This window comes from Mesitornis unicolor, unplaced genomic scaffold (genome assembly GCF_000695765.1).
Source record: "Mesitornis unicolor isolate BGI_N332 unplaced genomic scaffold, ASM69576v1 scaffold49104, whole genome shotgun sequence".
Taxonomy (NCBI): Eukaryota; Metazoa; Chordata; class Aves; order Mesitornithiformes; family Mesitornithidae; genus Mesitornis; species Mesitornis unicolor.
Window position 1 is genome coordinate 48,731 of NW_010181707.1, and position 20,867 is coordinate 69,597.

A 20,867-nucleotide genomic window follows, 5' to 3' on the forward strand; every position below is an offset into this window, starting at 1 on the left:
AGTGCAAAGCTCTGTATTTCAAAGTGATTTTCCCCCTGTCTGTGATTCTGTGATGATTTTTTTTGTTGTTGTTTATTTGTTTCCTTCCTTAGACTGAAATGACTGAACTCCACCAAAGCAGAGGAGGATCTACAATGGATGATGAAGAAAACCTAGCTGTGTTACGGCAGTAAGTTTATTTTGATAAACAAAAAATGCTTTTTCTCTGATTTTATTCTAGCAAGGGCTGAGTTTTGCTAAGGATTTGATAAGACAGGTATGCTTCTCTGAAATAAGCCTCAGTACTTTCTGAAATGCATCTGCACACAGAGGAAGATATTTCAGTCTGTCTGCAGCATTATTTATAGTTTATATAGTACCAGATTTTAGTTCTGCTGCAGTGGGGTGATGCTATGGCAAGATAACTACATATTTTCATTTCAGAGATTACACAGTTTTCAGTAATATGACTTCTGTAAATTGATCAGAGGTTTTGGTCTCCAGGCTTCAGAAAACTTATCTTTTTATTTGCCTCTTTTTAGTTCCTGTTTTGATAAATATTATGAAAAATCACTTTCTTACATAAAAACTAAACAACATAACTTATATTCAAAAAATAACTTAGTACCACCTGCAATGTGTATAGCAGAGCTTGCATTTTCTACCTGTAAACTGGGTACATCTCTCTTTTCACTGTTACAACTATGTGTTAAATTGTACAAAGCCACAAGGGGAGAGTGTTGGGGGGGAAACGTGCTTGCTTGACTGTTAGGGAAATTAAACTTTAAGCAGCATTGTGATATTTAAAGTGTGTAAATGCCTCCAATTTAAAATTACTGGTGTCATTCTTAAGTCTGTATTTGATAATCCTGTGCAGCTCTGACTTCAGCTCCTGTAATACTTGCGAACACAGAATTACCAGATTTTGTATGCACAGTGATAGAATGCTTCAATGCTTCAGTTCAGTTACTGCAGCACTTAAAATGATAGATTTTATGGTTTTTACTGTTTAAACACATTTTCAAGAATTTTAAAATGTTTTAAAAAGACATACTTCTCAATAAGGATATATGAACCGTTGACAGAAATATCCATGAAACATCACATTTTCTATTACCCAGAAATTGTTCTTATATTGTCTGAGGTAAAGTGGAAATACAAAGGTAATGTTGCCTCATTACTTTGTATAACTGAATAGGCCTGCCTTAATTGTCATTCTTTGTCTACAGGCACGTGATTAATGAACTTATTGAGACTGAAAGAGCATATGTGGAAGAACTTCTCTGCGTTCTTGAGGTAAGGATTAATTTTCACTGGGGCTGTTAGTAAATCCATTTCTCTCTTCAATTTCCTGGATGCTCTGTTACCTTCCTTATCACTGTAATACCTCTGCTTGTCCCATCAAGTAGTGTGATCATTCCATTTCTCCTCTCTCATGGTATTTTCAAAGAGGCAGGAATGTGCTTTTTTTTTTTTTCCTAGAAATATTCATGCAACTAGGATTTGGTATCAGATATGCCCAACTACTTAGGTAGCACATAGTGAGATTTGTAATGATGCTTCTTGCGTCCCTCTTTGCATATCTTTTAGGTGATCTTCCAAATGTCTTAACTGTGGCAACAGAGTGCCTTGTAATAACAATATCTGTATTTGAAATTGTAAAGGAAACAAAGGCATTCCCTTTGTTGCATGCTTATGGAGGCACACTTGTAGTACGAGAGATGCTTGTAGAAATACACTGCAGTATTTTGTGTTGTTCTTCAAGTTTGTTACGTCTTCAGACATGGATGTGTCATTTTGTTGTAGTCCAATTTGACTGGAGGAGATGAAGAAGTTGCAGTTAACTGAAGTTGAATTATTTTAAATTATTATTATTGGGATGAATTGGAATTGAGCTAAGTGGGTACTCTTGGTGTCCATGCCCATGTTAAGCTCATAAAATAGGAGCTGTCTTAAGTTTTTGACTGTGAGTGATGATTTCTGAGTACATGCCTTCGAGTGCTGTATTGAGGGTTTTGAACTCTGATCTTGTTTATGCTTGGTTTGTGCTCAGCTTCCTATAGCATTTATGTCCTGGGTCCAGCCCAAGTGCTAGTAAGTGTGGATAACAGTAGGATGGTTGCATCTGGTGTGTGGTAATAAAGCAAGGTAGATCTGGAGTGGACCTTAAGCATCACTTCATTCTCTGCTTTTGTATGCAATGCTATCTGTATAGTTCTGTTCATAAAATCAGTCCTCAAATAGTTGGAGGATTTTTGGTCCTTACTGCTGCTGCTGGAGGGCTTCTGCAGAATCTTTCTATTCCTCTGGTATTACTCTTGCTTTGCACAGAATGTAGTGCAACCTTTGTCTTGCTAAGCCAAGCTGCCTTGGTTTTCTGCCAATGTGATAGACTCTCCAGTATTCTGACCATGCCAGGCACACTTCTCCGTGCCTTCTTGCACTTTGGGATTCATGTCTCTCTAATTTGAGTGATTGAGACTGCCAACAGTAATTCTGGATCAGATCCTTGGTGAGAGATGGTTCAATGGCAGTCTTTCAGCTTTTGAGTAATTTTAGTTACTAATCCATGGTTTTGGCTATTCTCCCAATTCCTTTGTTTCTCCTATTCTATTAGTCTTCCCATTTTTCCTGTAAAATAACTTGATACTCCCTTGTATGGACAGTGTCTCCTGTTATTATGTCATATTTAATTGCCATGCATTTTCTCTCTGCCAAGTATTCCAATACAAAAAAACAAGGTAGTCCCCAAGATGGATTACTGGGAAACTGCTATAGCTACTTTTATCTGAGTGTGGTAGTTTTCCTTTCATTAATAACCATGGTCATCTGACTTCAGTCTGTGAAATCTAGTAAGGTTTATTGGGGAAAAATATTAGTCTATCTATTTTTAGGTATTGTATTCAACTCCTTTCTCCATTTACTTCAATGCTTTTGGAACAGCTTTCAAATGGAAGACTAGGCAAAGCCTTGTCTATTCTTAAGGATTAAGGATAAAGGATTTCAATGACTGCATGGAGTAGCACTCCCTCTCCTTTCTTAAAACACAAGTACTGCATAGGAAGTAAAACATGAAGGGTTTTTGAAAAACAAAAATAAATTGTGAAAATCCTTTTATCAATGTATGGATTTCATGCTTTTATTCTTTCAGAATTCCAGAATACTGAGCTCTGTCAGGTTTGTTTTTACCTCAGCTAGGTTAGGTATCCCTGCTTTACATCAATCGTAGCTTTGCTGCTATGTTCAGCGTCATCTTTACTTCAAGTACACTTCTCTTCATCCATCTCTTCACTGCATCTAAACTGTGTGGTGGCTGCAGTTGTTCTTTCCCTGTCAATTTTTTTTTGTTAAAACTTTTTGTACCAAAGCTAATAAAAATTTCTTAAAGATAGAAATTGCAGCTTAACGGTTTCTGTTACCTGCAGAAATAACTAGTCAGCTTGTTCCCTCATACTAATAGCTAAAACTAGTGTGAAGGCTTGTATGTGTGCTGGAATTGTGGCTTTAAACTCGGGTGTGTGAAGTCTAACATAAAAAAGTATAAATTATAGTTTGTAAGTAGTATGGGAATCTGTAACTTCTGCTTGGTGGAAATGATCGCAAACTTTGTTTCATCCTTGTTTATCTAAAATTGCAGTAATTATTCAACTGTCTTTCTAGAATAATTATAGATGTATCTTACTGAACTGATGGAAATCCAGAATTTGTATACTTCTTTCATGATTAATACCAAGCTTATTCTTTGCTATCTGCCAGCCTGCAGGCAGACTGCCTTGGCAAATGAGGTAAGTACTGCAAGTCAAGGGAGATAACTAGTGTGCCTCTCCTCTGTGCTGCAGGGGTATGCTGCAGAGATGGACAACCCCTTAATGGCTCATCTCATTTCACCAGAACTCCAAAATAAGAAGGATATCTTGTTTGGGAATATGGAAGAAATTTATCATTTTCATAACAGGTGAGGATTTGCATTCAGATCTAAAAATAGCATTTGAATGGGATTCTTATACTCTTAATCTGATTTAAATTGCTAGAAGACCCTTACTGAGTCCCACCTGGCTATCTGGCATGTCAAAATTCATATTGCAGAAAAGTGGAAAAGCAGAATATCTACAAAAGATAAGCAAAGCTATGTGAAACTTTATTCAAAAGTTTACAGTACACAGGCAAAATTTTGCATTGTGGTCCTCATCCTGTAGAATGGCATTGGGATCTGGGTGCAGCTAATTAAGGCAAGGTTTGTTTGGTTTTTTAATGAAATCTGCTATGGAAAGTAAATTATTATTCTAAACCACAAATTCTCAGCTCTTACTTCTGGTTGAGGCTGGTTAATTTTATGCTCGAGTGACCTCTTGCTAAAGTTTCAGTCCTTGCTTCTAGAGAGTTATTTCTTCACAGGATAATATTTAAATTGGTAGAAAAGAGAAGTATTTTCAAGAGAAGTTAAGCATACTAAATGGTTGTTTCTTATTCAGGCAAAGCTAGACTGGAAGTTTTGCCACTGATTTTTTTTCGAGTGAGTTTCTTTGGTTTGAGAAGGTGGAGTTTGGTTCATTCATTAGCTTTGTAGAGTTTGGTAATATCTGTAAGGAAAAACCAAACACTTTAAACTGTACAAATCCTGCTGTGCAATACATAAGCAGGGAAACAACCCCCTGCCACCCATATTTTATTTCAGTTGTACAATAGTAAGCTTAAATAAATTGGTCAGAACGTTTGCTTATTTTAATTTGCTATCCCTTTTTAAGTACATGATCTGGAAGAGTTTTGTTTAATTTTGTAGTAAAGAATTACATCTCTGTTTCTGAAAGTTTAGAAAAATTATTTGCAAGAATGTGAACGTTTACTACAACTTTTTTTAACATGTGCTCTAAAAAAATCTTTTCCCTCATAGAATCTTCTTGAGAGAACTAGAAAACTATGTAGAATACCCAGAACTAGTAGGACGGTGCTTTCTGGATCAGGTACATGTCATCTTTTGCTGACATTTCATTTATAAGCCCCTCTGAGACTATAATATATGAGAGTGATTTTCTTGTGGTAATTGCCACCATATCCCCTTCATTTGTCTTGAACAGGTAGCAGGTTGAGAATATAGATGTTAGTTGAAAATTGGGGATATTTTCTGCTGTATGGGGTAATTAATTTTGTTAGAAAGAGTTACTACCTTGTTGAAGGAAAATTACTTTATTAAAGTGGCAGTTAAGAAAACATGAAGAGGAGTCATGCACTGTGTTGTTTCACATCACTGTAAATGATTGGTTCACTTGGTTGCATTTCTTTACTGGATTATTTTGGTCATTGTTCTTTTCTGTTTTCTTTAAAGAATGCGCCTCAACAGACTAAGTCCAAAATATTTTTATTGTGAAAACAGAAAGCTATGACAGAATTGAACTTTTTTTCCTGAACAAGGAGTGTCACCCCTAGTATACCAAATGCTGAATAAGAATCTGTTTATGAAAATCAGTCTCTTGTTGTTGCTACCTATTGGTGCTCTAAAACTCCTGGGAGGAGCCATCCCTCCCCCTCCTATTTACTGCCTATAAAATACTGTTTTCTAAACTGAGAGACAGAGGTACTTCTGTGCTTGCTGTTTTTCTACCTAATCTTTCCTTTATATCTGTAGTTACTATGACATTTTCAACAGTCTTCTTCCCTTTCAACGAGTGCTGAAGCCATGCCTTTTAGTTGTTGAAGTGATAAGGCGCAAGAAACTGCTTGGTCTACCTTAGTGCAACTCCTAGTGAAAAACACATTCCTAAAATGAAAATGTAAAAAGACTTATTAAATAAGTTGCACAAAGGGAGTAATGGTTGGGCATTCATAGAAGTATTTTTCATATTGTAATAGAAATATATTTGTAAATGTAATAAATGCTGCTTTGTAAGGCACTGAAGCAAAAATTAACAGAAACATTTTATTCTGATGTTCGAAGTACAAAATTAGTAGCCATTGCAAAGTCAGTGATTTTGAATTTTTTTTTGCTTGAGATGCCTCAAGGAATTGCATTTTTTTGTTGTTGCTATTGGATTTGTTTAGCCTTATGGTTATGGAAAGAATTCTAATGAAATTTGTCTACTGGAATAATTAAAATATTCTTAACTTTTTGCTTGTCTTCCCAATTTCAGATGGAAGATTTCCAGATTTATGAAAAATACTGTCAAAATAAACCTCGATCTGAAAGTTTGTGGAGGCAGTTTTCAGATTCTGTATTCTTTCAGGTATGCTTGCTTGAGTCTCTAAAATATTGGGGGGAGGTTGTTGTTTGTTTTGTTTTGTTGTTCTTTTAAATTTCATCATTTATGTCAAGAGCAAATAACAAAAGTACTGATGAAATCCAACACTGATTACAGGAATGTCAAAGGAAACTTGATCACAAGCTCAGTTTGGACTCGTATTTGCTGAAACCCGTTCAAAGAATAACCAAATACCAATTATTGCTAAAGGTATGCGTTACTAAACTATAACACTAAGTATATTTTGTGCATTTGTTTTTTAAATCAAAATCATCCTGCTGGAGAGAAACCTAAAAGTTAGCAGACAGATGTATAAATCAGAACAGAGACAAATCGCAGTCTATCAGCTTTCAGCTCAGTTCCTTTCTCTTTCAGCCACAAAGCTGCTAGTTGACAGGCAGATATTACAGAGAGACGCCTTAGGCAACTGCTTTTACCCTTTTATTTCTGCCAAAGAGAAGAATAAAAAGTTGATTAGGGGAAACAGAAGGACCAAGACACCTTTACAAGAAAAGAGAGTATCTGAAGTACCTGTTACCCATCAGTTATAGTCATCTCACCCATGTTGCAGGAATTTGCCTTGCTGGATTCTAGGGAATGGGTTCTAGGAAATGTACTTAACTAAGAGCACTGTATGGTGTTTTTAGGAAGGATGTTGTTGTGATTCACTTAAATGTGCTATACCAAGAGAGCAAAATGAGTAATGTACTATCATAATTTTTTTAATTAACGTGTAAGGTTTTGTCATGTTTGAAGCTGGCTTGTTTTAAGAAGTATTTTCCACATAGGTAGACGCTTCAATAATTGTATTTAACAGTAGTTGAAAAAAATTCCCTCTCGAGTTAAAACTGAGCTGAAGTTAATAGCTTTTAAAGAATTTATTACATTAAGATTGTGTAAACAGAGGAGCATTAGAAAGGTTTTTGATTTAAAGTATCTTTACTGCCTGCAGTTCATGAGTAAATGCTTATTCTTATGCTGTGAAGTCTGGGGAGTTCCACGTGAACTTGCAGCTCTGTTTATCTGGATCAAATTGGAAGATGCATCTTCATCAATAAGCCCTTTGGAGAAGGGATGCCTTTTTAAATGCGTAAACAGTGCTCAGTGGAGTAAGTTTAAGTCTAATATTAGCATCCCAGGCCTCAAATTAAAATAATAAATGAAATTTGCCTATGTTTCTACATTTGCTCACCTCTAAAAAGAAACAAATATAAAAAAGACATGAATGAAATACATTTGGCTAATTACCAGCAGAGATGAGAAGTAAAACTTCAGGGTCTTCTAAGTTCCAGACAGTATTTGATCTGATAGATTATATGGTATAAAGCTTTACTGGATGACTTTAAGAAGTGCTAAAATTTGAATGTTCTTAGTTACTGCTGTTTCCAAAGCTAAGTATGTATGTTGATATTCCCTGCCTGCTAGGAAATGCTGAAGTACAGTAAAAACTGTGAAGGTGCTGAAGATCTTCAGGAGGCATTAACTTCTATACTGGGTATTCTCAAAGCAGTTAATGATTCTATGCACCAGATAGCCATTACAGGCTATGATGTGAGTAGCAGTATTTTGACTTACTCTTTAAGTTATTTTCATTTATTTCTTAGATATATCTACAGTGCACCCTGTGTACTAATAATGTACTAAGAATGTTTTACAGAAGGTGCCTTTACACTGAATTATGTAATGAAAAGAATGGAAAATTAATCTCTCTATACTCTTATTACATTTTCCTGCTATGAATAATATTTTGCTCTGCCTACCAGGCTTGCTATCTTTTATCTACTTGACACAGAATTAGCAACTGAAAACTAATGAAGAATCTGGTTTAGGCTACTGCCAAATGGGCGTCACTACTAAATTTTTATATCTATGTGTAAAACTACACCCAAAACATTCAGTTAAAAAAAAAAAACCCAAACAAAAAAACAAACCCACAATGTAAGCAGCTTTGGAGCAGTTTCGGGGGAAACCCTCCAAACAACCAAATATGTGTATTGTGCCTTCTTCCCCCTCTATGTGTAGCTCTCTCTATCTCTGCTACTGCTTGCAGAGTGTTGGAAAGAAAATTATGTGTAAAACTACAAAACTGATTTTATTTTCATTACATTTCCAAACCCAACATAAACACTGATGTGAGAGATTACTTGGAACTTGTAAAGACCTGTTCAGAGTATGTGTTTTAGTCTGATGCTCTCTCTTTGTAGTTATAAATACCACTTTTTTTGTTCCAGGGAAACCTGAATGAGCTGGGCAAGCTTTTAATGCAGGGATCCTTCAGTGTCTGGATTGATCATAAAAAGGGTCACTCAAAGGTGAAAGATTTGGCACGCTTCAAGCCAATGCAGCGACACCTCTTCCTCCACGAGAAAGCAGTGTTGTTCTGTAAAAAGCGAGAAGAAAATGGAGAGGGATATGAGAAAGCACCTTCCTACAGCTACAAACACTCTTTAAATGTAAGACACCTAGCGGTCCAGTAAGGTGGAGGTACTGAGGGCTTTGCCTGCAGCAATACAATATTCTAGTGTTTTTGTCAGTGAAGCTGTGTTATGGTTTTGCATTGGGAACTTCACCCCTTTAGGCAAACCAAATTGGTGCTGCAGGTCTGTGTCACTTCGTGTTGCTGTCTGTTGGAGAGTCAGGATAGGGGGAAATTACCCTTTGAGCAAATCCAAACCATGCTAGTCTAGCTGAATGGCAGTTGTATTAATCTCACAGAAAATGTAATGATGAGTAGAGCATGGTACTATAAAATAGATGTAAGATTTGGTGGCCTGGATTTTAAAAGAAATCTTGTAGGTTAGTCTCAATCTAATGTATCTAAACCTTTCCTCCAAGGTAGCCAAGCTTACATGAAGCACTAAATCTCTAACATCCAACATGCAGATTGTGTGTTTGCTATTCTTTTTCATGAACATGAACCAAATGTGGCTTTCCTTTTCAGAAATAAGGTACCAAAGAATACCAGTAGCAGCCTACTTCTGTTGTTGTTGTAGTTGCAATTTGGTAAATCAGCTTCTGTTCTCTTTGCTTCCAGATGGCAGCAGTTGGAATAACAGAAAATGTCAAAGGAGATGCAAAAAAATTTGAAATCTGGTATAATGCAAGGGAAGAAGTTTACATCATACAGGTAAATAACATGCCACTAAAAAAGAGAGGAAAAGGGGGGAGGGGAGGAAGTCTACCCCTGAGAAGATCTGGGCTTTCCCCCCCCTGTTGTATCACTAATAGATAGTGATGAGGAAATGTAGGAAAGAAAGAAAAAGAAAACAAACCCAAAACAAAGCCAACAAAACACACCAGATTAATTCATAAGGTAGTTTGTTAGACAATGTATTTCAATTGCAGAGTCTTCCAAGGGGAGGGGTAAATCACATTTTACAATATCCATTGAGGATACTGTATACACCATTACTATTGCTTTTACTGGAGAAGTGGATGGTGTGGGAGCCAGGGTTTGACTGTAGCACACGCACAGCTTCTGCCTCAGCGTGTTTCAGTTGTCACAGCTGGTTCCTGTTCACTGAAGGACTGGAGAGGGAGCTCGCTCTGTCCCTCTTGAAGGGACATGCGCTTTGGCATGCAACTCTGTGTAATAAATATTCTGTGCCTGATGGCTGGTTGTATTCCTTTTTGGGCAGGCACCAACTGCTGAAGTTAAAGCTACTTGGGTAAATGAAATAAGAAAAGTGCTGACGAGTCAGCTGCAGGCATGCAGAGGTAAAATATTTATATAAATATATATATCTATTTGTATTTATATATTTTTTTAATGTTTTCTTTTTGCACTTCAGAACCCGCCCTGTATATCTTCCCTGTGTAGGACTGTAAAAATGAAAAGCTCAAAACATAAATCAGTTTTAATATTTCTTTTTCTTTCCTCCATTACAGAAGCGAGTCAACACAGGACACTGGAACAAACACAGAGTTTACCTCTACCAGCATCATCTTGTACAAGGTAAGTAAGTATGTTGTCAAATCAGCCTGGCTGTCTTGTAAATATACTAATACATCTCGTTTGCAGATCTTCATTACTCCTATCCCTTACTACTGTTCCTTGTGTTTTAGGGTTTTTTTAGGTCTCTTCCTACTATAATGCTGTAAAGCTTGGGGTTTATACATCTCCAGAACCATTAAACTGAGCAGCAGTAGCATGGGCTTTACCAGTTGATAGCAAACAACACAGAAAAGTCATTTGCTATGCCAGCCAAAGTCTTGGTGGCATTATGGGTCTGTTTGCTGAACAGCTAATTATATACTTTACACCCCAGATGAGAGTTACATGGAGCAGCATTTTCCTTTCTTCTCTGTTCTTTTCTTTCACCTGGGTTATTTTTTTCTTCCTTTCAAGTGTCATGTTATCTTCCTCTCTTGCTTTTTTCAGGGCATTATCTTTTCTCTGACCCTTGTTCTTTTCTTCCAGTTTTCCTTTTTTTTAACTGATGTGTTGATTCCTCCAGTGTCCAAGTTTTGAGTCAAGCTTTTCTTCTTTTCCTGTTTTTTATCCTTCACCCTACAAACCTGTATATTCTTCTGCTCCCCACTGCTGCTCTACCCTTCTCTGACATCTCTTTTTAATGTTCCACTACTCTGTTTTTCATACGTGCATGTGTTATATACCCATAGCTTATGTACTCATATCTTCAGTCATTCCCACGTGGTAAGTTCTTGAATAGGTATCAGTAGCTCTTTGTTGTTGTTCATGTTTTGTGCATCTGCTTATCACTTGGGGAGAATTTCCCAGATGTATAGTATTTGTGGGATGTCTTTCTCCAGTCCATTCCCAATCAAAGGTGTGATGGGAATCCATCTGCCAGATCCAACCTATGTTCTTTGTTCATCCCTCATCTGTTCCTGTGTTAAGAGACTCCGAGGGGCAGAGTTTATTCCTTTTTTTTTGTTTCCTTTATTTTTTTTTTGCCTTAATACGTTCAGGAAAAAACTGTCAGCACAGAATCTGTGCCTGTAGATGGGACTAAGTAGAAGCTGTCCAGAGCTGTCTTTTTCAGTAGCTTGCACTGCCATAGTATGTGTGGTTGCAGTCAGTTAGGGGAGTCTTTCTCCTTTGTATGTGTTCATGGTCTTTCTATGTGCAGCCACCATGACTTCTTCAATCCTGGAAGGTATCATCTGGGAAGTAGCTAAGAAATGGTTTTCAGTCTATATATCTGTATGTAAAAGGCAGCCCATGACCAAAGGTAATCACCCCTGTTCAGACCCAAATTTGCTGGAGATGGATTGACTGTCTTAATTTTCTTTCAATAAACAGTCCTTCACGGAACCACATCAGAAACACCAAAAAAATGGAGGAGAGAAAAGCTGATCTCACCGGTCTAGAAGGTTATGGCACCACAGTAGCACCAAAGTACCCTGAGAAAGGCAAAGGTGAGCTTACACATATGTACTGTTATCTTTAATTGCGGAGAGCATGTCTGCACTGCACATGCACAGGCAGATCCACCAGCAGAGTAGCCACGGTAGTGCAGGGAAATGCACCATTGCACCTGAATGAGCAGGGCCTTGCTGCTTTCAACCCTAAGGTAGCCCACCCACAAAGTGCTGCCCACACTGCACCAGTGTACTGGTCCCATCTGCTATTAGCTTGGGGTTTCTGCCTTACAGTCTGTGATGTGGATGGACCCAAAGTCACCTTAAATGAAAGGTAGCCAAAAAGGAGGTGGGAACTATGTGTTAGGAGGCCAGAGTATGCAATAGGTCTTCTCTGAGAGCTGCCCAGCTTCTCAGGGTTTTCTTCCTATGGATAAATTTCTCAGCATTAGCCATTCTGAAGAATTTTGGTTTGGAGTTTTTTTCCCTCTTGAATTTTGGTTCCCATCATAGAGATTATTTACTAAACCAGTGGCAGTGCAAGCCCCTGCACAGTGAGAATAACTGGTCTTTTGAGTTCTTCTGTTGTAGCTGGGCTTTTCAGTTGTCCTTTCTCATTCTAACATGCAGGTTCCCTGGCAGGGCTGCAAACTTTTTTTTTTTTTGCCTTGATCTTTTCATGGCCTTTTCCCCTTTCTTTCTGTGTCTCTCTTCCTTTGTAGATGACACTAACTCTACCTCAGATTGCTCTGTACTGTCAAAAAAGCGCTTTACGCTGCAGGGCTTTACTAACCTCAAAAGTCAGAAAGGTAATTAAAAAAATAATTAAAAAGCTAGTCTGTTTTCTGTTTAAGGCTGTAGTTGAAGCATCACTTTGTGTGTGTGTGTAGTGTAACAGACTTCAGTGTATGCACTAGCTTGTTCTCCTAAGTTCAAGCTAGGTTCCTGAGTCACTGACCCTGACAGGAAGGTTTGAAGAGAAACCACGCCCAGAGTGGGAGGGGGAGATGCAGCTGGGAAAAGTGGAGCTGTTGGAGATGCAAGGAAGGAGTGCAGTTTCCAATGCCTCCTGTTTCACTGTCGAGGATGAGAAAGGAGTTTGTAGTGCCTCATTGCTGTAGGAAAAACTAGAGGAAGGGAGTTGTCTTCCAATCAGACACCTGGCCTGCTTCTAGCTTCAGTGGATCTGCCCCAAATGCACTTGTACTTGGCAAAAAGGAATCAAGGTCTTGCTGGAGTATTTCTATATCAGCATCCTTGCTAACAAAATTCCCAAAGGATGACTACAGCAGAATGTGTATGACAATGTTGTCTTGCTGGATACAAAAATAAATAAGAATTTCCCTATGCTTCCAGAAACAGTCTTTACGGGTTTTTATTTGTTGTGGGGTTTTTGGTTTTTTTTTTTGCTAAATCAGGCAATAGGAGTCAGAGACCTTTCTTGCTTCCTTCTGCCAAGTAATTGCACTGGTACATTTATTTCTTGCTTTGAACAGCTGGCTTTGAACAGTCTGAATTGCATTAAGATGATGGCACTTGCTCAAAAGCATGACTTTTTTTTCCAAGCATCTTTTCAGAATGCCTTTTTAAAACCTGATTACCTTTGAGTTCTTTCTGGAGAGACTCTAGGGTTGTGTATCTAATGTTAATGAGGTGAGCACTAATATCCCATGCTTGCCTTGACAGAAACTCCACCTCCTTCTGCTAAAAGCCAGACATTGCCAATGATACTTCTTACAGGACCAGGTATTGCTGTAGTGCTAGATTTATATAAAAATCATTATTTAAATCTGGTAATGTTTGTCTAAAATTGAAATTAATTGTATTCAGTAGCTGTCTAGTTCATTTAGAAAGGTTTACATATACTTCCATCTATTACTGTAAAATACACTTGTCAATTTATCTTCAAATAACGATATGTAAATAATTAATTCCTTCTGCTGTAATTCACCAATGACCGCTAAAATTAGTGATTAGAGAAATCCATTTGTTTTCCAGTGTAAACTCAAAGGTATTTAGCATGCAATCCACCTATTCTCTTTTTTCCAGTTCTTCAATATCTCTCTTCTGTGTTTTTTGCCTATTCATCCTCCTGCAGCTTCTTCTACCAGTCCTGACAAAAAAGCTAAACGGCATGAAGTAGTGAGTGACCCAACTCCTTTTGGTTTAAGAGGTAGAGTGATACCACGTCTTGTACTCCCTAAATATCCACACATCCCTCGTGTGACATGTTACGTCAGAGCACTGGGGATACCTCTATGATGATATCAGCCGAATTTTTTCAAGTGGGTCTGTTACTTTCTGTATATACTGGTTTTCGTAGTACGACTGGTTGAAGTTTTAAACCTTGGCACTGAATAAAGTAGGGTACAGCTAACTAGTTTTTGGGAGAGGGCAGTGGGAAAAGGGATGTTCTGCTGAAGAAATAACCAGATGTTTAATGGAACTACAGTGGCATCCAGTTGCTATGAGACACTTGGTTTTCCAGTTAGCATCCTCCTGTCACTGTGCCCCTTGTAGATAGGATTTAACTTTTAAAAAGGGAAAAAAAAAATCTGAAATGCATGTACTCTAGTGAAGGTGAGAATCATCACTGTTTTGTGTAATTTCCATTTTGGATCTGCATTTGCTACTGTAGCAAAGAATAGAAAAGCATTTCAGTCAAATGACCATTTCTAACCAGCAAGGCTGTTGATGACGGCTGGAGTACAATTTTCTGGTTAAGTAAACAGAGAGTACAAGGAGAGCAGTCCCTCTCTTCCTGACTTTTTCTACCACCATCTCTTAGAAAATACTATTCTGAAGATGAAGCTGTTTCAAGCCCTAACATCCTCCTCCTCTCCAGATTTCCACAGCCTTTGTCTTTGTCTCACCTATGCAGGCAATGCTGTGCTGGGGAAACTATGCGACGCCACTCCCCTGATCTGAGCAGCAGGCAATGTAGTCCCAGGCCAGACACATGCAGAAACTCCACAAATGTGGATATAGGAGTTACAAGGTTAATGTTTCTGCAGGTAGCAGTCAGACATCCAAGATCTCCAGGTACCATGGAAATCCAGAGGGCCTGAAAATGCTATCGGAAAGCAAAGGGTGTTTTGTGGCCTTTTCCATAGATACCGAAATACTCCAGAGTGGAGAGTCCTCGATCATTGCTAATTTACACTGAAATAGTTGGGTTCTCAGAACAGGCTTGTCTGATTTGCTGTCCTGTCCAGCAGCCTCTCACTTTATGAAATCGCTAAACCCCGTAAATGAATTTAAAACATCTAGTAGATCCCCTTTCTGTCTTGCACCTTCTGATCTCTTTTCTGACACTTTCTCTCTTCTCTTTCCCCAATTCATAGAGGGGTAAGCAGGCAGCTGACCTGGGCCTTTCAGGATGAAGCTGCACCAGGTGATGGTCGCAGCTCCCTGGTGCAGAGCACATTGCCCCACTTATTTTCTTTCACTGCTACATTGCAGTGACTTACATTTCAGTGAGCTCAAGGAAAATGAATTGGTGGCAGAATCATATCTTGCAGATAGATCCTATCTCTGTGAAGAAACCTGTGGGCCCATTTCTGAGGAGAAAAGCAGTTAATGAATTATTTGGTTTCCTGGCATCATCAAATCTAAACTTGTTTCTGTATAACCTGGTCTTTTCTCCAGACTGTCTACCATTTCCTTACCTTTCCTGCCTTTATAGGGAGCTCTGATGTAGTCACACCATGCAGAATACACACATGCACAGTGAATGTGCTTGCATAATTTTGGTGCCTGTAGTTAGCCAGTACAAATATAACCATGGTGACCACTTTCCTTCCCCACCCAGGGTCAGATGAGCTTTTATACAGACTTGTTAGTAGTAGAGCACCAGCTTGCATGAGGAGTAGGAGAACTGTTGTTATGGCAGGATCAGGCAGGTCTGCTCTTACCCACATCAGCACAGTATATGAAAAGAAAGAGGCTGACGGATAAGAGCTGTTACCCAAAATGTTCCAGATGAGCAGGCCAGCTCAGTGAGTACGATGCTACAGAGTAAATACAGTAACTTCACTTCCTTTTTCTTCTGTGCAACTCACTGGTTCTGTTTCTAAGCAAGGCGTGGAACAATTAGGAGAAACCGAGTCTTCTTTTGTTGCATTGTTCTTAGCTTGGAAATAATGGAAAGGGTTTCAGCTGGGTCCCATGAGCCAACTGTGAGATGTGAGCTTCCAAGGAAATTGGCATGGAATGCAGCAGGAATTTATGGCTCAGTTTCTTCACAGATGGAAGTTCATTCTTAACACTGGACAGGGTCAAATGGGTCAGTACTTCCAACCTTGTGCAGGTCATCCAGCAGCGCAGGCGAGGTAAACATCCCACTCTGTTTGGTGTGCTCTGGGTGTGATTTCTTTCTATGGTTCTTTGATTGCTTTGGCTTTACTCTGACGATGTTCAGGCTTTTTCCTAATGCACTGGTGTGACCAGCCACGTGACAAATGCCTCAGAAGCAGTGAGGAGGAAAAATGCTGGTGCTTTCTCAACTTAACTAATAGTTACATAAAAGTTGGGAGGTTTGTTCTTCCATTCATTCCTTTCAATGAGTTTCATTGTTGTTACCCTTTGGCTTGAACCAAAGCCTTACTTACAAATATTTATTTGTCTTTTGTCATGGCTTCTTTTTTCAGTATAAGCTCAACACATTTATTAGTAGCTGCTGTGCTCTGTGAAAAATGTCCTAGTAGTAAAACTTACTGTAGTTTTATTTGGAAAAGGATTTTGTGCACTCTGGATATGATTCAGCTGTGTAAATAAATGAAATGCTTCACCCTGAGAGAGAAAAAGGCACATTTGGCAATAAATGACAGGTGGGAGATTGTTCTTGTGGTGTTTGGTGCAACGATTTAACACCAAATTTAAGTAATCCTTGTGCCTGAATGCCCTTAAATAATAAACTGCCTTGTCAGGTGAAGTACAGAGTGCCTGTAGCTTGTGCTGTATTTCTTGACAGCTTCAAGAGTTCAACAGTTTGAACAAAGCTATGTGCATCCATCCCTTGTTCCAGCAGGCTGGTTAGGTTGTTTTGGTAGACAACCCCGTGTGTTCATCTTCTTCCCATAGAATGCATGTTCCTGTCTTCTACCTTCTCCCAAGAAAAAGCGTATCTATACATCGTTCATGTTTGTATAATGAGAAATAGCTTCTTTTTAGTTGGGAATTTGTATTTTCATCTGTTTCCCTCTCTATCAGTTCGAAGGGCCACATTCACTGCTGTGCACTGCCACAACTCCACTTACTCTGATGAAAATGGGCCAACTTTTGCCAGCTGTGAATATGACCTGGCTGTGATAACTTACCCGTGTATGGTTTTCCTCCTGTTTATGGTGATGACTTAAGAGCTCATTGGTGGGAAGAACATTTTTCCCAGTCAGTGGCTCACTGCTGCAAAATTAACCAGTGGCTGTTTGTTCCCCAAGGTTGGGCTAAAACATCTCATTCTCTTGATGCATCTGAAGAAAACGACGGCTGGTCCAGTGCTGAAGATCCGCTGAATTCATCAGATGCAGAGGAAGAAGGAGGAGGAGGAGCAGCGGGAGGTGAAATGAAGCTGGTAACCAGAAACACTTTCCTGTTGAGCTAAACAAATGTTACTGGTACATTGTTCGTGGCAGCATATAGGAATGCTTTTGAAGCTCTCTGCCTTGAGATCCTCAGCTGGGCAAAATTCCTAGGGGGATGGAAAATGGACCTCCTTCTCTTAAATCAGCCATGCTTTGTACCTTGGGAAGGTCCATCTGTGCCTTTGTGCGACCACAAGTGCTTATACCATGTACAGCAGTCAAGCGATGACATGCTCAGCTACCATGTCAGCGTGCTTCCACATGTGCATCATGTCACTGATTTGCCAATTTGGTTTGGGTTTTATTCCTCTTTTTTTTTTTGGTAGAGATTTGAATTAGTTTTCATAATGGAAGCATTTCACTGAATGTTTTTCAGGGTGTGAAAATTCATGTACTGAATTTGCATGTAACAACAGCAAAGTCTTACTGCCTCTCAGTATATATATTTACACCGTCTTCAGCATGTTTGTGCATGAGAAACAAGGGAAAAGTACTATAATTTCATAACAAAAGCTGCAACGTACCTTAAAGTACTCAATAGAAATAATTTGTTTATGTTTTTCCTCTGTGTGCATTTAGACTCCTGGTAAATATACAGTTGTGACTGATTATGAGAAAGGAGTTTCTGAAGAATTTACAGTGAAAAGTGGAGATCTAGTTCAACTGATTCGTGAAGGGGAGGATGGACTTTGGTACGCAGATCTGTGTTTGGAAATTTTTATACGCAGAACTGTGTTTGGAAGGCAGACACTTAGGGCAAAACTTTCAAAGGTATCAAATGAAACAATTTGACCTTTTTTTTTTTAATATTATTTTAGGTATGTAAAGAACCTGAGCACTGGTAAAGAAGGTTGGATCCCAGCAAACAATCTGCTGATGCTCATAGGCAATTCAAAATCAGCTCAATCTTTAAGCAGCTCTGGTAGGCTATTTATTATAAATGAGATTATTGTCTCTCTGAAGATTCCTGTTATGAAAGTGAGTTGTGAAAAAACCAACCCATCATATTTTCTTGTGTTTTTTTGTTTGTTTTTTTTTTTCTTTCATGTCCCAGAATCAGGCACTGCCTCCAGCACTTTGAGCACATCATCAAGTTGCAGCGATAGCTGCAATGCCAGCAGCACCAGCTTCTCAGACATTAAGGGCTAACATTAACTTTTCACCCCACCTCCATGGAAGGCCAGTTTGGAGTTCGTCGCTTTGTGCAGAGTTCTGGACGTTGGACTCTAAGGGAGAACCACCAGTCCTGCGTTACCAGTTTTGACCATTCTCACTGGTAATTTTTACACATTCTCCCAGAAGATCCCGATGGAAAGTGCATGGAATGTGAAGTTGTAAATAAAAGTTAAATGGTTTGAAATAGGGTCTTGCAGAGGCTTCTGCTCTGAAGTCTGCAGCTGCAGAGCTGTTAGCATAAAACACATTTTCTTATTCATACACAATCAGGTTTCTGCAGAACTGTATCATTTTGTAAGAGCCAGGATCTGAATGTGAGCAAACAAAATGTGTTCAGTGCTAAATCCTCATTGTAAACTAATAACACAGCAATCACTGTACAGGATAGCTATAAATCCGAGTTTACAATTTCTCAAAAAAAAAAAACCCTTTCTCCAAGGACGTACCTCAGTCAATGCAGTGAATGGGACTCCTACAGCAACCAAGAAGGAGGTTTGGTCCAGCCTTTTCTCTTCTCTTGGGTCTTCAGGATACTTCTCTGCTCTCCAGAGACTGGGATGCAGAAATGACTTAATTCACTGACCACATCAGCATCAAAAGAAAATACTATTTTATCCTTTCCGACCTTTTCATAAAGTGTGCAATGGAAGAGCTGTTTTCTGAGGTATTTTGGCCTCACAACCAAATTCTTTACCAAGATCACTGTGTTTACATAGCCTTGGGAATTTAGTAGTATCTTTCTCCTTACACGGGTGCACAATGAAACACAAATGTTCTTATTCACTAAAGGGTTTCTTCATTAAATGGTAATTGCATGGTTACCTTCAGCTCTCACAATTTATGTGCAGTTCCAGGCAAAGGAACCTTATTGTGGCTCTCCTACAGGTCAAAAGCCTTCCTTCAGACAAACCTATGAGGGCTAGAAACCAGGTGTATTTTTAGTCAACAGTGTTTGTTGCAGATTTATTCAAAGAGAAAAAAAACATAATTTTTCTATAAAAGGGGAGCACAGGAGCAAAAAAAAAAATCACCTTTATTAGAGAAGAGTCAGATTTATGCTACAGACAAGTATTTTTTTTTTTAAAGGAAAGGTAATGCTAAACTTGCCATTTAACAAGGTATGATGTAAGCCAATGTTGTAAATTTTCACCTTGTCAGATGTTCTTTGCACTTCAACCTTAGAAACAGTACAAAACCATGTGCATGTACGGAATGCTGTCTTCATTCCTGTCCAGCTCTCAAATATTTTTGCTTGTATGAAAATAGGTTTTTAACTGACTCATATTACTTAAAAAAAATAACTTGGACAGTAAGAGCATAATTTTTCAGAAACACTAAGCACAGCAAATTATGTCAACAGGAGCTGCTGCTGAACATCAGACCCTCTGATGGATGAGCCCTGAAGCCTATTTTTATGCCAGAAATTTAAATTTTAGAGGCTGCAGCTTAGGAAACTTAAAGAACAAATACTCTAAAGAATGGTCTTACTCCTGAGTTGCAAAAGCAACCCTACCCCAGACGCAATCAAAGTGCAGCTGACCATGGTCAGTACCAGCTGAAACACATATATATACACACACACATATATTTATGCACATATATATGTGCATGTATGTGCTTGTATGTATACATGTGTGTGTGTAGATATGTATATGTGTGTAGATAAAATGTATCATTGTAAAAGATGTATTTATAGTCTTCATGCTGCTGAATGTGTCACTTTACAATTCATAAATACTTAGGTTTCTTGCAATACTGCAATATAAAGGCTGATCAGGGTTTTACTTCAGGCATTTTTCCCAGTGCAGAAATCTTTTTTTTTAATTATCCTATATAATACTGTGCTGACCAGGAATATTTAGTCTGATATTTAACAATGGAATGGCAACATGAGACTCAGCTTATCTTCAACTATGTAAGTTATTTTGTAAATTTTCTGTAACATAATTTACTTATATATTGCTGTCATTGCTAGGATGAGACTGTCCTTTCATTTCTCAGCTTAGCCTCATTTGTGTTATTTCAAGGGTTTCCTCCACATCATTGCACTTTAATACAACCCATTTCACCTTTTCCTTTTTTACTGCTGTTGTGAATTAGGAGTTCAAAGTCAGAGGTCTCTATTGTAATTATGAAAATTTGAATAAACTTCAGCACTTGCTGAATGCCTTTATACAGACATGCTCTGTGTTTTATTTTGTCTCACAGCCATAAAAGCTTCTTATGGGTATCATACAAAAACAGAGACTGAAAGACCTGGGACAGAAAACCAGCTCTGTCAAGCTGCTGCAAGCCGAAAAAGTGAGATGCTTGTTCTGGTCCATGTGTTCAAATCCTTTACTGGCTCATTCTGGACTACCTCAGAAAAACTCTATTTTACCCTTGTGATCCTGTCTCACTTACCTGGCACTGGGGAATTACAGCATGTCTGCGGGTTGAGGTTAAAAAATGAAAGCCAGTGCCAGGTACTCAGATTGATTCCCTTTTTCCCACACATGCTTTTTTGAAAGGCAGTGCATCACCATTGGGTTTTCCAATGTGTATCCTGTGGTTCCCCTCCTGCATGCACGGT

At 38.5% G+C, this 20,867-nt stretch overlaps 1 protein-coding gene across 2 annotated transcripts in view; it reads left to right on the forward strand.

Moving 5' to 3' along the window:
* MCF2L (MCF.2 cell line derived transforming sequence-like) overlaps positions 1-20,474 on the forward strand; it is a 64,438-nt gene extending 43,964 nt beyond the window's left edge. The window contains exons 14-31 of one of the 2 annotated variants that reach the window (XM_010183491.1): positions 93-169; positions 1,209-1,275; positions 3,819-3,934; positions 4,871-4,940; positions 6,105-6,197; positions 6,330-6,422; positions 7,638-7,763; positions 8,444-8,665; positions 9,247-9,339; positions 9,851-9,929; positions 10,101-10,167; positions 11,479-11,594; positions 12,260-12,346; positions 13,636-13,710; positions 16,976-17,109; positions 17,699-17,811; positions 17,938-18,041; positions 18,174-20,474. In XM_010183491.1, the coding sequence (XP_010181793.1) occupies positions 93-169; positions 1,209-1,275; positions 3,819-3,934; positions 4,871-4,940; positions 6,105-6,197; positions 6,330-6,422; positions 7,638-7,763; positions 8,444-8,665; positions 9,247-9,339; positions 9,851-9,929; positions 10,101-10,167; positions 11,479-11,594; positions 12,260-12,346; positions 13,636-13,710; positions 16,976-17,109; positions 17,699-17,811; positions 17,938-18,041; positions 18,174-18,268 (1,827 nt within the window). In that variant the 3' untranslated portion in view covers positions 18,269-20,474. The remainder of the gene's footprint in view (positions 1-92; positions 170-1,208; positions 1,276-3,818; positions 3,935-4,870; positions 4,941-6,104; positions 6,198-6,329; positions 6,423-7,637; positions 7,764-8,443; positions 8,666-9,246; positions 9,340-9,850; positions 9,930-10,100; positions 10,168-11,478; positions 11,595-12,259; positions 12,347-13,635; positions 13,711-16,975; positions 17,110-17,698; positions 17,812-17,937; positions 18,042-18,173) is intronic. The other variant, XM_010183492.1, reaches the window with a different exon arrangement.
* Positions 20,475-20,867: the final 393 nt, after the last annotated feature.